This window comes from Mesocricetus auratus, unplaced genomic scaffold, assembly GCF_017639785.1.
Source record: "Mesocricetus auratus isolate SY011 unplaced genomic scaffold, BCM_Maur_2.0 Super-Scaffold_100676, whole genome shotgun sequence".
Taxonomy (NCBI): domain Eukaryota; kingdom Metazoa; phylum Chordata; class Mammalia; order Rodentia; family Cricetidae; genus Mesocricetus; species Mesocricetus auratus.
This window is the reverse complement of record NW_024429266.1, coordinates 181,245,579-181,262,066: the sequence shown is the minus strand read 5'-3', so window position 1 is coordinate 181,262,066 and position 16,488 is coordinate 181,245,579. Positions and strand designations below refer to the sequence as shown.

At 47.7% G+C, this 16,488-nt stretch overlaps 1 protein-coding gene and 1 long non-coding RNA gene across 2 annotated transcripts; one reads left to right on the top strand and one right to left on the bottom strand.

Annotated features, from left to right (window-relative positions):
* Window positions 1-263: 263 nt before the first annotated feature.
* On the bottom strand, window positions 264-13,157 carry Pex26 (peroxisomal biogenesis factor 26). The gene is made up of 5 exons (XM_005066043.4): window positions 12,663-13,157; window positions 11,428-11,568; window positions 9,530-9,825; window positions 6,889-7,035; window positions 264-2,922 (listed from the first exon to the last, which is right to left on the bottom strand). The coding sequence occupies exons 1-5, from the start codon at window positions 12,878-12,880 to the stop codon at window positions 2,819-2,821; spliced, it is 906 nt and encodes a 301-aa protein (XP_005066100.1). The 5' UTR covers window positions 12,881-13,157; the 3' UTR covers window positions 264-2,818.
* Window positions 13,158-13,221: 64 nt separating this feature from the next.
* On the top strand, window positions 13,222-13,848 carry LOC121136813. Its single transcript, XR_005873959.1, has 2 exons — window positions 13,222-13,383; window positions 13,686-13,848. It is a non-coding gene; the product is annotated as an uncharacterized LOC121136813 (long non-coding RNA).
* The last annotated feature ends 2,640 nt before the right edge of the window (window positions 13,849-16,488 follow it).

The following is a 16,488-nucleotide window of genomic DNA, read 5'->3' as shown; positions in this document are numbered from 1 at the left end:
TGCGACTTAAGACAAATGGTTTTACCTTTCTGAGTCTCGGTGTCATTAACTGAAAAAGAAGGTGGCCGCAAGATACCATCTGCAACTGAGACTCTAGACCCAACATCTCCCAATCCCAGCATGCACTGCTCTTCTCGGACATCGATCCCCCTCTGAGCTGGCCAGTATGTGTGGTGTCTTGGATGGCACTAATCAAATGCAACCAGCATAAGACATTTTAAACATTCTAGAAACCTCACTACAAAAAGCAGAAACAGCTGAAATTAGTTCCAATAGATTTTATTTAACCCGATACACCCAAAATACTATTATTTCAACATTTGATCAATATAAAAATCTTTGTATTTCCATTTTTTTATTTTAGCTTGTGTTTTTATGTTTTAGTGCTTGGTCTTTGAAATAGTGTGTATGTCTTACAATGACAGAATGCCTCTACACAGACGAGCCACATTTCATGCTCAAAAGCCATCTTTGGCTGATGGCTCCTCTACTGGTTGATTTACCAAGAAGGCCCACACTTCACTTTGACCTCGCTACGCCCAGAGCTGAGGACCAGCCTACATCCTTGGGAAGGCCGAAGTAACAGCAGGAGTTTCGGTTGCAAATTCCTCACCTGACAGGTAGGTGGTTAGGTTAGCACTGGCGCAGGCTCAGCCGGGCCTCAGCTCAGCCACCACTCACAAGAACTCTTCCTGGGGCAGGAGAAAGTGCCAAAAGCTTCCTACGTGCCCATTTCGTCACGTGAATCCCTGTGAGATGAGGGATGACTTACAGATGAGAAGGCGGAACTCTGCCCAGCAGTCACCCACACAGCAGGGCAGGGATATGAGCCTTGCTCTGCAGCTTCAAAGAGCTCACAGCACTGGTGAGGTAAACAATCCCACCACCATCCAGTCACCACTGTAGGAGGGGCATGAGACGGGCTGGGAAGCAGAAAGAGCTACTGAAGGGTGTCATGTAGCCCTTGAGCATGTCTGAAAAACCAAGAGTCTCCTGGGACAGAGCTGCTGTAAGACCCTCCGAAGCAACAGCTAAGCCACTGTGGAGAGGCCTGAGGAGGGCCTGGCAGCCAGAATGCAGCATGTCCAGGGAATAGGGTAACACAACAAAGGAGCCGGCAGCCGAGCCCCCAAACAATGGGCCTAAGTCTCTAATAAGAATCTAGACTTGCATCCTGTGGGTCATGGAAGCCATTAAGGGTTTTTTGTTTTTTTTCCCTAGGGCAGTGAATGTCCAGATTCTCATTTCAAAACCATTCTCATAAGGTGCATGAGTCACAAATATTCAAGAAGCTGGTGGGTGGAGTTCACCATTCGAGCCCTGGAGTTCTGGGCCAAGTTGGGCAACAATAGTGAGTCTGCCATCCCAAAAGTAAGCAAGAGAGGAATCATTGTCAAGGAGTCTCAGCCCTTCCTGGGTCCTTTTCTTTCCCAGCTCATCAGGGGTCTATTTAAAAGTCACACACAAAATGATAGGGAAAGGCTGTCGTGACTCCCAAGTCTTCAGGATGCAGATGGAGTTCTAAGTATCGTGCAGTTTCCTAGTTTCCTCTTCTAAGGAAAAGCTGTCGACTCACAGCTCAGCAAAAAGCTAGCAAACTCTCTCTGCATGCTCATCATCCACTCTGACGGAGATCGGGTGACAGATGGCCGGCTGAGGGCCTCCATACAGGTGACACCAGAATGAAATACAATTTACTGACACAGAAACACACGAGACGTTTGTGGTCATCGAAAGAAATGCTGAAACATGTCCAGAGCCTCCTCCCCAAGGTCTGTCCCTTTGGTCCCCATCAGCCCCCATGGCCCAGCCCCCACAGTCTTCCAGCTCACCTGATTACCCAGTTCCATTTTCAGCTCTCAACTCTGAGACTGGCCTACTTTTCACGGCACACGAGCAAAGCAACTTGGGTGTTTTACAAACAACAGACCACAGCTAGGACAACAGGGTACAGACAAGGGACCTGCCACAGTGAGCCCCGAGGAGAAACAGTGATGAGACAAAGTTAGCTGGACAGGTCAAAGGGTGGTGGGGTACAGAGGGTCCAAGAGGGCTGTGCTTGGCCCCTGGCATACTGGAAAACTGAGCTAAGACTAAGAGGCACCAAGAAAGATCACATTCCCCAGAGATAAGGTCGGGCAGGCTCACTTTGCTCCCAGTGGTCACCTGGGTGGGTCAGAAGCCACATTCCGCCTGATTAGCAAAATGCCTCAAGCAGACAGATGCCTCTTGCCCCACTGCAGGACCAGTGGGAGGGGATGGCATTTGTGGGAGGAGTATGGGAGAAGAGGCGTCTCTGGTTTCACTGAATTCAAACACTGCCCTGTGGTGCAAGTCTCAGAGGTAAGTTTTTCAAAAGCGAAGGCTTCTCCTCCAGATGTGTGTGAACCCCCAGCTAGCCCCCCGTTAGCACCCTGACCTGGAAAGTCACCCTCTGTCTTTGTCACAAAAATTTCCTGCTCCAGAGCCAAGTCACCCTCTGTCTTTGTCACAAAAATTTCCTGCTCCAGAGCCCCTCCTTTTTGAGGAGCTGTTGCAGTAAGAGGTAAAAGAGAACTGCTCTGGTCAGCCAGACCTCTGTCCGGTGAGGCTGGGCCTCAGGCGCCACTATTTCCACATTCCCTTTGAGGCCAGCCGCGGTGGGATGCCCAAGGGAGGGCTCAGGCAGCAAGCCACAGCTCACCTGCCTTGGTCACTTTCTAGAATGAAGTGGGCTCACTCTCATGGTGCCATCTGGATGGAGCTCAGCCACTGGACTCAACTTTTCTGCTTCTGGAGATGTGGACTGTAGGAGGCCAAGGCAACCCGGTAGGACCACTCAGTCACGGAGGGCAAGGGGGTAGAGCCGAGAGAGTGTGGCCTTCTGGATCCTGCGGAAGAGGTGGGCCAGCTGGTACAGGAAGGGCAGTGAAGAAGGGGTTGCTGTGGGAAAGGAAAGACCATCATGAGTGCTCTCCCCCAGCCCTCCATGGGGGCTGGAAACACATCTGGGCTTCCTGCTTTTAGCCGCCTTCTCAACAACAGGGAATTTCTCTTTCTCTGAGATACGTTTTCTCTACTCGAATTACAATAACCTTAAATATGCTGGAAAAAAAAAACCCAGATTTATTACATCGTAATCTTTCTGATGTCTCTGGAAAAACAATCCAGATTTATTACATCGTAATCTTTCTGATACACAGAGACACTGGTGTCTCTCGAGAGAAGCCCACACCCATGCGCCCAGGGGTGCCTCGCTCGCTTCCTTCTGAGTACCTCTCTTTCTAACTCCCATGCTTAGGCCGATATTAAAATATATTTACTGGGGCTGGAGAGATGGCTCAGTGGCTAAGAGCACTGGCTGCTCTTGCAAAGGCCCGGGTTCAGTTCCCAGGGTCTACATGGAGGCTCACAACCATCTGTAAACCCAGTTCCAGGGGATCCAACACTTCTGGCCTCCAAGAGTACCAGGCACACTTGTGGTGCACATACATACATGCAGACTCATACTCATTTTTAAAGTCTAAAAACCAACTCATGAGAAAAGTAAATACACTAGTAGCAATGGCTACCACTGGGGAGTCATTTTGGGAGACTTTCACTACATTTTGTACCTTTCTATGCCTTTTCAGTTTGGAGTCTTATGACAGTATTACCCATTTAAACACAAATTACATTGAAAATAAATAAAAATCTACCATTTGTTTATTTTCTTTTTCTTTTTCTTTTCTTTTCTTTTCTTTTCTTTTCTTTTCTTTTCTTTTCTTTTCTTTTCTTTTCTTTTCTTTTCTTTTCTTTTCTTTTTTTTTTTTTTTTTTTTTTTTTGGTTTTCTGAGACAGGGTTTCTCTGTATTGTTTTGGAAGCTGTCCTGGAACTCGCTTTGTAGACCAGGCTGGCCTCGAACTCACAGAGATCCACCTGCCTCTGCCTCCCGAGTGCTGGGATTAAAAGTGTGCGCCACCAATGCCTGGCTCCATTTGTTTATTTTCCTGTTTGGATTACATATTTAAAAAACAAAAAACATATATCTCTATCTTTGGTTTGATTTGGGGACATGATTTATTTTGTTTGAGACAAGGTCTTATGTAGCCCAGGCTTGCTGGGACTTCCACAGGCAAGGATGACTGGCCCTCTGATCTTTCTGTCTTCATCCCCTAAATGCTGGGACCACGGGGATGTGCCACCATACCACGTCTCATGTGGTGCTGGGAACAGAAGCCAGGCCTCAGTATACACCAGGAAAACATGGTATCGTAGTTCATCCCTGGCCTCCAATTAAGAAATACATATCCCGCCGGGCGTTGGTGGCGCACGCCTTTAATCCCAGCACTTGGGAGGCAGAGGCAGGTGGATCTCTGTGAGTTCGAGGCCAGCCTGGTCTACAAGAGCTAGTTCCAGGGCAGCCTCCAAAGCCACAGAGAAACCCTGTCTCGAAAAACCAAAAAAAAAAAAAAGAAATACATATCCCTTTCTTAAACATAAGAAATACCCCAGGTCCTTAGGAGGCTGAGGCAGGAGCTTAGCTGGGACCAAGCTTAGGTTGAGGCCAGGCTGGGCCACTCCAATGGGGAAAAGTGTTTAGGGCTAAGGAGAGGGCTCAGTGGGTAAAGTCCTTGTGGAAGAAGTGGGAAGACCAGGGTTTAAATCCTGAACACCCATGTGAAAGCCAGGCATGGGAGGAACATGAGCCTGTAATCCCATGGCAAGATCCAGGTTCGGTGAAGAGACTCTCTCAGAAACTAAAGCGGGAGGGCTGGGGCTGCGGCTCAGTGATAGAACACTTGTCTCACAAGTAAGAAACCCCAGACCTGATACCCAGTAACAACAGTAATAACAATAATAACAGTAATAACAACAACAACAAAAACGTGGGAAGAGAAGAAAGCAACCAACATCAGCCTCGGGTGTCCATGCTTGTGCACACACGCACACACATCACGTGCACACATGCTTGTGCACACATGCGCACACACATCACGTGCACACATGCTTGTGCACACATGCGCGCGCACACATCACGTGCACACACGCTTGTGTACACACGCACACACATCACGTGCACACATGCTTGTGCACACACACACATGCTTGTGCACACACGCTTGTGCATACACATCACGTGCGCACACGCTTATGCACACATGCACACACGCTTATGCACACACGCACACACATCACATGCACACACGCCTGTGCACACACGCACACACGCACACACATCACGTGCACACACAACTTGTGCACACACGCACACACATCACGTGCACACACAACTTGTGCACACACGCACACACATCACGTGCACACACGCTTGTGCACACACGCACACACATCATGTGCACACATGCTTGTGCACACACGCACACACATCACATGCACACATAGTGCAAGGGGGGAAGAAAGGTATTTATTTAGTCCTCTAAGGCTAGGGGTGAAACCCAGGGCTTCACAAAAGCTATGTATGCATCTACCACCAGAAACTACCCCTAACCCTCCATACAAGCTATTTTTCTTTAAAGCAACTGACCTCCTCCTTACAAGTTCTATTTGCAGCCCACCCCCAGGTCTTCCTCTCCTGAGGACCAGGACACATCTGGGGAAGCTCTGAGTGGCTCAGGACACTTTTTGCATCACATTTAAGAAATCAGCGTTTATGACACAAAAGTATTTGGGGGAAGTCATGAAGAAGTCGGGGACAGACATAAGCCGCACAGACTAAACGTCCCTCCCTTAAGTGTATTTTCCGGTCTGAGAGGATGCTTCCTCTGTCAGGTGTGGCTGCTTGCTGTCTTTTTCAGGGTTTCTGGAAGCTGCAGGTGACTTTCCTACATAATTGTCCACAGGAGACATTCCTGCTCAGAATCCAGCAAAGGGTTAAACAAACTCTGACTAAAGAAAAGGAGAAGTGAGGAAAACAGGGACCTAAAGTCAAAAGGTGACAGCTTTAAAAACAGACAAATTGTGTGACTCTGGTCTAGTCACTTTGCCTTTCTGGTTATTAGATTTCTCAACCAAAACTGAAAGAAAATGAATGGACCAAAATAAAGGACTTTCATTTCCTCTTGGCTTTGAAAGTTGCGTGATTCTACCCTACATTTAAATTCTTGTAAAAGGTAGAGACTAGGTCACAATTCATAAAGCAAGGGTAAGACAGACAACCTGGCTGGGGGATGCACACTTGCAACCCCAGCATTTGGGAGACTGCAACGTAAAACATTAGAGGACATTCTGTACTGACAGCAATACCTTGTCTTTTTTTTTTAAGGTGGGGAAGGGTGTTTCTCAAATAATGGTCCCCTAACTATGGCCCAGTGTCTGCACATCTGGGTAATCACTCCTCTGGTGTGTTCCCAAGTCTCACTTGGAAAGTTCATCTCTATGTCACAGTGAAGGAGAAAAGACGAACCACCCTGAGGTCTAACACACCAGCAGGGAAGGTTCTGTAACCATAAGATCATCAAGCTGTTTCCAGTTATTTTCCCATGATTCCCTGAGGCCCAGCACACACCAGCAGGGAGGGTTCTGTAACCTGATTATTAAGCTCTTTCCAGTTATTTTCCCACATCTTCTAAAATACATCAGAATTTCACTTACAATTTCAAGGTCACACTAGCCAGGAGACACCTGATCAACAGATTCTATTTTAGGTGTTATGGATGAGGAAGGCGTCCTTATCTTGCATTCTGACTAGAGGTCATCCCTGGATGGAGCAGAGGCTTAGGGTGACTCCATCAGGAGGGCAGGAAATGTTCTCCAACTGCTCTCCTAGGTTCTAGGCCTGGTCTCTCCTGCCAGGTGAGGTTGACTTATTTTTTATGGAAGAGGCTCGGAGAACAGTATCATAGAGGGTGGCTCTGTCCCAGCAGCACCTGCCCTCACAGGCCCTGCTGTAGGTGCCCTTCACTCACCTGGGTCAAAGCGCAGAACCAAGAGGAGGAGGATCAAGGCTGCCAGGAGGCTCTTTTTGAAGGGCTGAGAGAGAAGGTGGCTCGCTGCAGAGTCCCAAAGCCGGCGAAGCAACCTCAGCAATGACATCAGCTTATGGGAGAATGAACCTGACCAGGGGACAGAGCATTGCGGGGTGAGGCAAGCAAATCATCTTCCCTGGCTCTGAGACTTGAACCAGATCTGAAGAGTCAATCAAAATAGAATGAGAATGATTTCCTTGCACAGATCATAAAATAGTTCAAAAGAAAACGCTTCTGAAAGCGCTAAAACTGGCATTGTTTGTTTGGAGGTTTGGGGAGCATTTTCTTGATTATTGATGTGTGTGAGCCTATCCCATAGGGGCAGGACCACCCCTGGGTGGTGGTCCTGGGTTCTGTAAGAAAGCAGGCTGCCTGGTCTACAAGAGCTAGTTCCAGGACAGCCTCCAAAGCCACAGAGAAACCCTGTCTCAAAAAACCAAAAAAGAAAGGAAGGAAGGAAGGAAGGAAGGAAGGAAGGAAGGAAGGAAGGAAGGAAGGAAGCAGGCTGTTGATTCCCCAAGGAAGGCCTTACCCTCTGAGGAGTGGATGGAAGGTAGGAGGGGGGGGTGAGAAGAGGGATGGAAAATTGGGGCTGGAATGTAAAATGAAAAATAAATTTTTAAATAAAAAAGAAATGCCATAAATGAGACCAATTGCTTTGTAATGTAACCTTAAAAACTAATAAAAAATTAAATAAACACACACAGAAAAAAAGCAGGTCCCAGCACTCGGGAGGCAGAGACAGGCGGATCACTGTGAGTTCGAGACCAGCCTGGTCTACCGAGTGAGTTCCAGGACAGGGTCCAAAACAATACAGAGAAACCCTGTCTCGAAAAAAAAAAAAAAGAAAAAGAAAAAAGCAGGCTGAACAAGCCGTGAGGAGCAGGCCAGTATGCAGCACCCCTCTCCCCATGACTTCCACACAGTTCCTGCCTCCAGGTTCCTGTCTTCAGTTCCTGCCCTGACTTCCGTTAGTGAGGGACTGTAATTGGGAAGCTAAGATGAAATAAACCCTTCCCTCCTCAAATTGCTTCTGGCCATCGTGTTTTATCACGGCACTAGAAACCTAACTAAGGCAAAGGTAGATGGCCTGGCGGCCACAGGCAACTCTAAAACCAACACCTGCCAGCAAAGCAGGCCTAAGATCCCAGCAGGGCCACAGAGAAAAGGTTATAACCTGGAGAACAGGCTATGATTTCCTAATTAAAATGACAGGCTTTCATTTTAAAAAGAAGAAAATTTAACAGTCCCTAAGCTGCCCAAAGACAGAAGCTGCTGGAAGGAGGCATAAAGCCAATTGTTTTTCTAGTTCTACTCTGAAATGGATATTTTGTTTCTGATGGTGGCTAAGTACATAAAAAATATATTCAATGTGGAAATATAAAATCCAATGTGAAACTCCACAGCTTCTGTTCCGAATGGCTATTCAAACTATTTAGAAGATTATTGAATTGTATAGTCTTTCAGTCTCGTTAATTTTGGTGTGTGTTTTATTTTGTTGTTGTTTTGCTTTGCTTAATTTACAATCATTTTTGTCATATCCAATTATCATAGCAAATAAAAGGGAGGCAACCTTTTCTATAATAAAGTTTACACACACATTATATGTCCAGTTCCTGGCATTCACAGGTTCTGCCTATAACTCCAGCTCCAGAGAGATCTCTAGAGCCTCCATGGGTACCTGCATTCACACACACATACACAGGTATAATTTAAAATAATAAAAATAAACCTTTAAGAAAGGACAGAAGGCAGTGCTCCAGGAGACAGGCACTGCTCTAACCTTGGGAGTATTCACACACAGGCTGAAGGAAAGGGGGCTGAAAAGACTGAGGTGCAATGATGGTTTGGAGCCTTTAGGTTCCTGTAACAGAGCAACCCCCTCCCGGTTCCACGCCATTGCCTTGTAAGGATGCTACCAGAAGTCACTGGGTAGCACAACTTCGTGCTAAAGAACAAGGCGGACCTCAGCTAAAAGAACACTCAAAAGCGCTACTTAAGTGAAGGCAGATAGGAGGCAGGACATAAACACCCAACGCTGAAGGAGGCCATTTTTATTTCACAAGTTAGAGTCACACTATGTGTCTAATAGGGCCAGCATTTAAAGCAGGAGTAACAGCTCCCGAGCCAGTATGACAGAAGCAAAAAACCCTGTGAAAGGATCCCAAGGAAAAGGCCAATCAGACTCCAAAGGAAGTGACTTTTCTTTCTTTTGTGTTTTGTTTAAGACAGGGTTTCTCTGTGGAGCCCTAGCTGTCCTAGAACTCACTCCATAGACCAAGCTGTCCTTGAATACATAGAGATCCATTTGCCTCTGCCTCCCAAGTGCTGGGGTTAAAGTTGTGCACCACCACAATCAGCCTTTAATCCCTGCAACTGGGAAACAAAACAGGGTCAGGGGACTCAACAACACCCCCCCCCCATATGTAGACTCTCCTTGCCCTCTAACTTCAGAGGGTCTAGCTTGGTTTGTAAAATAACACAGTGGTTTTCTATTCTGTGACTTAAATCCTTAAGTTCCTAAACCTGGTACAGAGATGCCAGACCCCTTTGCAGAGGCCAGAGAGCCCTGATGTCCTACCTTCCTGGCTCAGCTTCTGCTGCTCCTGAGGACTCAAGTGCTCCCGCGTGAGCTGCTGCCTTGCTGTGCAGACGGCCTGGAGCACTGCTTCCCGCTGCTCCTCGCTGAAAGCTGCAGAGCCCACTGCCAGCCCCTCCGCCTCTGACAAGCGGCCCAAGGGTAGCAGCACCTGGAGCAGGTGGAGTTCTGCCAGTGATCCATACTCGGGAAGGCCCTGGTTGTCTGGGTCTTGCAGCCAGGCATCAGCCATAGCCAGCACAGCTCCAGGCTCTTGCATTTTGCTGTATAAAAGGATGCTGTGTGCCCAAACAATCCCCAGGAGAGAAGAATCAGTACTCTACAGGGGGCTCATTCGCAAAACCACAAATTTCTGCAATCCCGCCCTCCCAGGTCCTCCAGCTCTTCCCTGGGGGGCATGAACACTGTTAAGAATTAAAAACTGGAAGGCTGGAGAGAGAGTGATTAATGGTGTTTACTTCTCTTGCAGAGGACTGGAGTTTGATTCACAACACTCATATTGGACAGTTTACAACCACCTGTAACTCCAGCTCTGGGATATCTCCTGGCCTCCAAGGGCACTGGCACTCATGTGTACACACACACACACAGTTTTTTTAAATAATAACAACAATGTTTTTAAGAATTAGAGATTGAAATTCAGAGAAACCCTGTCTTGTAAAACCAAAAGAAAAAAAATTAGAGATTAACTGGGTGTGCTGGGTGGTGGCGGCACACGCCTTTAATCCCAGCACTCGGGAGGCAGAGGCAGATGGATCTCTGTGAGTTCAGGGTCAGCCTGGTCTACAGAGTAAGTTCCAGGGCAGGCTCCAGAGTTACACAGAGAAAAAAAAGAAAGAATTAGAGATTGCTAGCAGGGAATAGGGAATGGTGGCTCATGCCCAGAACTTAGGAGGCAAGGAAAGCAGACCTCTGTGAGTTCAAGGTCAGCCTGGTCTACAAAATTAGTTCTAGGACAGGCAAGGCTATTACACAGGAAAAAAAAAAATGAAGACTGAGGACTTGAGAGATGGCTCAGAAGTTAAAAGAATTGGTTGTTCCTCCAAAGGACCTACGTTCAATTCTCAGCACCCACATGGAGGCTCACAACTGTCTGTAACTGCAGTTCCAGGGAATCCAACACCCTTTTCTGGCATCTGTGGGCATCAGGCACACATACAATGCATGTAGTGCAGTGCATATAATGCATTCAGACAAAACACCCATACACATAATAAAACAAAAAGTAAAATATTTTTTAAAAGAGCATTAACTGTACAATCCTGAGGATCAGAATTGGGGGCCTGGTACCCACGTAACAAGCCCAATGTGGTTCTACCCATATCTGTAAAGCCACCATTGAGGGGGAAGAGACAGGAGGACCACTGGGACTGGCTGGCTAACAGCCCAGCCAAGAAAGAATGTGAGCTTCAGCTTCAGGAAGAGGCCCTGCCTCAAAGGAATAAAGCAGAGAATGACAGAGGACTCCGGACACCCTTCTTTGATCTCCATGCCCTCCCTCTCTCTCTCTCTCTCTCTCTCTCTCTCTCTCTCTCTCTCTCTCTCTCTCTAATTTTTCTTTAGGAATTAGAGCTCTCCAGGAGGCAGGACGCTTGATTGGCCCTGTCCGCTCCTTAGCCTGCTTCACGACTGTCCCGTGTGTGCTTCACGACTGTCCCATGTGTGCTTCACGACTGTCCCTTGTGCTCTCTTTTCTTGGACCCTACTCCCAAATGCAGCCTTCCTCATCCTTGGCTGCTGCGGTTTGAGGTCTGAACAAAGTGGGGAGACCTGAACTTGAAGGAAACTGACAGAGAAGGAGGGCAAAGGAGTCATGAGACCCTGACTCAAGAGAGGACGTGTGTTCCTACACAGACCCAGTAGCAGCACGAGGGACTTACCACAGCTCCAGGACTTTGGGAGGAAGCTTTTCAGGAACCTGGTAATACTGGAGGACCCAGGACAGGACTTCTCTCCACCGATTCATTTCTGCCAGAGCCTGGATTCCCACGACGCACAGGGAGCACTTCACCTCCACAACACTGTCAGCAGAAAGGCACGAGTCAGGGTTAGAAGCCTTCGCCCTCTCTCCGTTCCCTCTTCCACTCAGACCATCCGTTCCCTCTTCCACTCAGACCAGTGTCCAGCATCCAACTCGGAGCCTACCACCTTACCTTTTCTGTTAGTAATTGGACCAGGCCTCACCACTGGTCTCTTATGCTGCCCCCACACCCATCCCCAGAATTAAGTTCTGGAAACCTTTTAGAGGCAAAAGAGCTATTGCCCAATGCACATCTTTGGGATCAGAATTGAATGAGCTGGAGGTCATCCTGTGGGGACAGCACAGCACCTGTGGGGAGCTAGCACGAAGCACCAGGTGTGTTGAAGCAGAGTGGGCACCAAGAGTTTGCTTAGTGACAAGTGGGCTTGCAGAGGTGTCTGACTGGGTATCCATATAGAAACCCAGCTGGCCTCTAAGAATTATCTATGTCCAGATGGTCATAAGCAAAGTCCCCAATATTCACTGTGCAACCTCTGCCCACCTAAAAACCACAGCCAACCTCTCCAGTTTTTGTTTCTCTGCTATCAAATTTGACGATTCATTCTGCCTTCTCCCTCCCTAGTATGCTCATACAGCCCTAAGGAAGGTAACACTCCACAGGGCAACGGTGCCCCCAGCTGCCAGAGGAGGCCTATGCATTAGAACGAGCAATCCCGGGCAAGTATTTCCTAAAAGTAATTCATTCAATCCTTCAACAGAACCAGACCACTCTGCCTTGACCCCATTTTCCATGATCTGACAAAGCCATGAGTGAATAGGGGGTGGGTCCCCAAAGGAGGCCTCCTGCTACGTGCTTACTGAAGCCCTTACAACGGAACACTTGGTTGACATTCACCCTGTCCTCCTGCCCTGAAAGTGAGGAAAGAATTGGCTGTGGCTTCCCCGCAAACTGTTCATCATTTGACTTCATTGTACAGTGACCCTTTCTTCCTCGGTAGCACGGGTGCAGAATGAGCAACCAGCCCCTCCCAGAGAGGATCCCCCAGTGAAAGCAAGGTGTCAGGTCCGTGCAATCCGGCAATGCCAGAAACTCCTCCCCAAAAGGATCAGAAAGGAAGGCAGCCCAGCACATACGTGCCACTTGTGGGCTCCTCGGCCAGGCTCTGCCAAGCCCGTTCGCAAGTCTCTAACGCGGCATGGAAGTCCAGATGCACCACCAACAGGTCGGCCGCCTCCTCCAGCAGGTGCACCGCGGGTGACACAGCCGGAAGGGCACGCGCAGGCTCGCTGCTCCGCAAAGGGCCCCCGAGCCCTTTCAAGGGGGCTGCAGAAGTCGAGGCGTCGCCCTTCATAGTCAGCCTGGTCTCGGCCGGGTCTCCTCACAGGTCGGGAGGCCAGTTCTCCAGAGCTCCTAGAAATCCGGAATGGGGGGCCGGTAGATGACCGGCGGGCGTCGTACTCTTCCCCTCCACGCCTCCCCAGGTCAGTTCCTAGGAAAGGACCATGAAGACGCTGGACCCGAAGCACAGCCCGCGCTCACCGACAGCCTAACTCTTGCGGGACTGGCCTGCACGTAAATCGTGATGCTGCCAAACGCCAGGCACTTACTCCTCCCACCCCTCGACAAGTGCTGGAAGAACCCGAGCTCCCAGAGTCGCAAACGCGCCCCACCTCCACCCCCGCCACTACGGCGCACGCGCGCGTCCAGGAGCACGGGACTCTGGGAGTTGTAGTCCTGGCCTCTTGGTTCTGTGACGCTTAGGGGAGCTTTCCCACTACAGCCTCAAACCTCTTGCACCCAGAGACTGTCATCCTGCAAAGAACACACCACCTCACTAACTTTGGGCTGGAAAAGGTGGGGCATTTAAATCATTCATAAAATCGCCTATGTCCTGTAAAATAGGATCCTTTTCTCACTCACCGGAAGAGGCAGGGCGGAAGAAATTCCAATAAGGAGGTGGAGCTACCTGCACCTTAGTCTGAACTTCCGAAGGGGTGCGTTGAAGACGTCAACAGGGAGCTTAGGACAATGAAACACCGAACTAGCTATTTCCCTTTCCTGCGTTCGTTACTTTTAAAGTGTGGCACAGTGCAAAGTGCTTTCTGTGCATTCTTAGTTATTTCTCCATGTTAAGGACAGTTATTACTCTTTTACAGTCAAACCAAAGGAAGCACTTTTTTGGCTGAAAGGAATGTCGGGGTGGAGATAGAACTGATCTACGCTTTGTACTCAGCAGATGATCCAACAATACACAAGTGAGTCACATAAGCTCTTGGGACCTGCATTGTTTACGTAAAATAAAGATATCTTAAAAGCAAAGCCATGCATGTGTAATGCAATTTTTCAGTACAGTACTGGGACCAAAGTAAGAAATGCTAAGTTGTGGCTACTATATATGGTTTGTTTGTTTGTTTGTTTGTCTTTTGAGATAGGATTTCTCTGTGTAGTCCTGGCTTTCCTGGAACTCACTTTGTAGACCATGCTGGCCTCGAACTCAGGGATCAGACTGCTACCACTTGCTGTTATACAGTTTTACACAGACCCATAAACCAGTTGTTATCTGTGTGCTTCAGGGTTTCCTAACTCTTCTACATGTATTCTCAGCCTTCTTGTTTTACCTTTGTCCAGTTCTCTAGCTTCTGGACTCTCTCCCAAGCTTTCCTAGAACCATTTGCCCCCTCAGTGACTGGATATGGCAGGCAGGCACCAGGCCAGGACCTGCTCACCTCATGCATACCTTCTTCTGGCCCAACAGCCTGTAAGTCTCTACAGAAAGTCCTGGCAGCTGAGACAGGAATGTCGAGTCTGCCAGGCTCTGGTTCTGTGACGAAGGTGAAAAGGGCAGGATGTCCCTCGTTTAAAATACTGTTTAATTTGCTTTTCCCCTAAGGACAGGAGAGATAGCTCAGTGGTTAAGAGCACTTGTTCTCGTGGAAGACCTGGGTTCAATTCCCAGCACCCACATAGTCACAACCATCTGTACTCTAGTTCCAGAGGATCCAACGCCTCTTCTGACTTCCTGGGGCAGAGGGCTTGCACATGGTGCACATACATACATGTAGGCAAAACATTCACACGCATAAAATAAGATAAATAAATCTAAAATATATATTTTTAAATATTCTACCTGTGTTTATGTGCCCCCAGGTAGGTGCCGCAGTACAGGTGTGGAGGGCAGAGGACAGCCTGCAGGGGTCAGTTTTCTCCTGCTTCCTTTTGTGTCTTGGAGATCAACCTCAGCTTACCAGGCTCGGGGGTTAGCTCCTTTACCCACTGAGCCGTCACACTGGCTAGTGTGTGGCAGACATCATTCTAGACACTGAGGGTATCACAGAAATCAAGGACAGAGCCTTCAGGAGCTTGTATAATAACAGAAGGAAACAAACAACAAAAATAAACAAAAGTTTATTAATAAACAAATGTACAGCCAGGCAGTGGTGGTGCACGCCTTTAATCCCAGCACTCGGGAGGCAGAGGCAGGCGGATCTCTGTGAGTTCCAGACCAGCCTGGTCTACAGGAGTGAGTTCCAGGACAGCCTCCAAAGCAATACAGAGGAACCCTGTCTCAAAAAAAACAAAAACAAAAAAATGTACATGTCTTAGACCCAGTTACTCCTGCAATTGCTGTGGAGAGATTATTTTGAGGCCAGGAATTGGAGACCAGCCTGGGCAACACCAGTTTCTAAATATATACGTACATGTGTGCATACATACATCTAAGCATTAAAATACAGTTAATGGTGTTGTCAGAGGATAAAGACTAAGGAGAAAGAGAAGAGAGATGGAGGCAACCATGGAGAGACCAGCGCAATAGATACATTTGCCTTTGTTTTCTAAAAGCAAGTCCAGAGACAGAGACAGAGCATACAGAAAACATGGTCTTTGTTTTCTAAAAGCAAGTCCAGAGACAGAGACAGAACACACAGAAAACATGGTCTTTGTTTTCTAAAAGCAAGTCCAGAGACAGAGACAGAACACACAGAAAACATGGTCTTTGTTTTCTAAAAGCAAGTCCAGAGACAGAGACAGAACACACAGAAAACATGGTCTTTGTTTTCTAAAAGCAAGTCCAGAGACAGAGACAGAGCACACAGAAAACATGGTCTTTGTTTTCTAAAAGCAAGTCCAGAGACAGAGACAGAACACACAGAAAACATGGTCTTTGTTTTCTAAAAGCAAGTCCAGAGACAGAGACAGAACACACAGAAAGCATGGTCTTTTTGCCGTGCACGGTCCTTGTTATTAGGGCTCACTATCTGGAACATCACGTTTGGAGCCAACATATTCTCTGTGTCATTGTGAGGAGACCCTCTTCCGCAACAGACAACATTTACTCCCTGAAGCCAACACTAAGACAAAGCAAAGATACTTGGCATGTGAATTGGGTAGACTGAGACTGCCAAAATATTCCGTCAGCTCTGCCTCCAATGAACATTAAATGATAAAGATCATTAGTAATAACATAATTATGAGGTTGCAAAACATAACAGCTCATCTGTTTCTCAAACTGAGTTACTGATTTTTTTTTTAATTTTAATGTGGATGGGTGTTTTGCTGCATGTATGTCTGTGTGTCATATGCATGCCTGGTGCCTGCAGAAACCAGAAGAGGGTGTTATATTGGATCCCCCAATATATGGAGTTACAGATGTTTGTGAACCACCGTATGGGTGTTGAAACTCCAAACCTGGGTCCTGTGGAAGAGCAGCAACTGCTATTAACCTCTGAGCCATTTCTCTAGTCCCTTAAACCGAGTTTAAAAGTATACCTTGAAGCCGGGTGTTGGTGGCGCAAGCCTTTAATCCCAGCACTTGGGAGGCAGAGGCAGGAGGGTCTCTGTGAGTTCGAGACCAGCCTGGACTACCAGCCAGGACAGCCTCCAAAGCCACAGAGAAACCCTGTCTCGAAAAACCAAAAAAAAAAAAAAAAAGTATACCTTGAAAACTCAGAAGAGCAGAAA

Coding starts and splice junctions, on each gene's coding strand:
- Pex26 (XM_005066043.4), bottom strand. CDS start 12,880: ATGAAGGGCGACGCCTCGACTTCTGCAGCCCCCTTGAAAGGGCTCGGG. Junction 9,826..11,427: donor CCCAAAGTCCTGGAGCTGTG/GTAAGTCCCTCG, acceptor TTGGGCACACAG/CATCCTTTTATACAGCAAAA. Junction 7,036..9,529: donor GCAGAAGCTGAGCCAGGAAG/GTAGGACATCAG, acceptor TCCCCTGGTCAG/GTTCATTCTCCCATAAGCTG.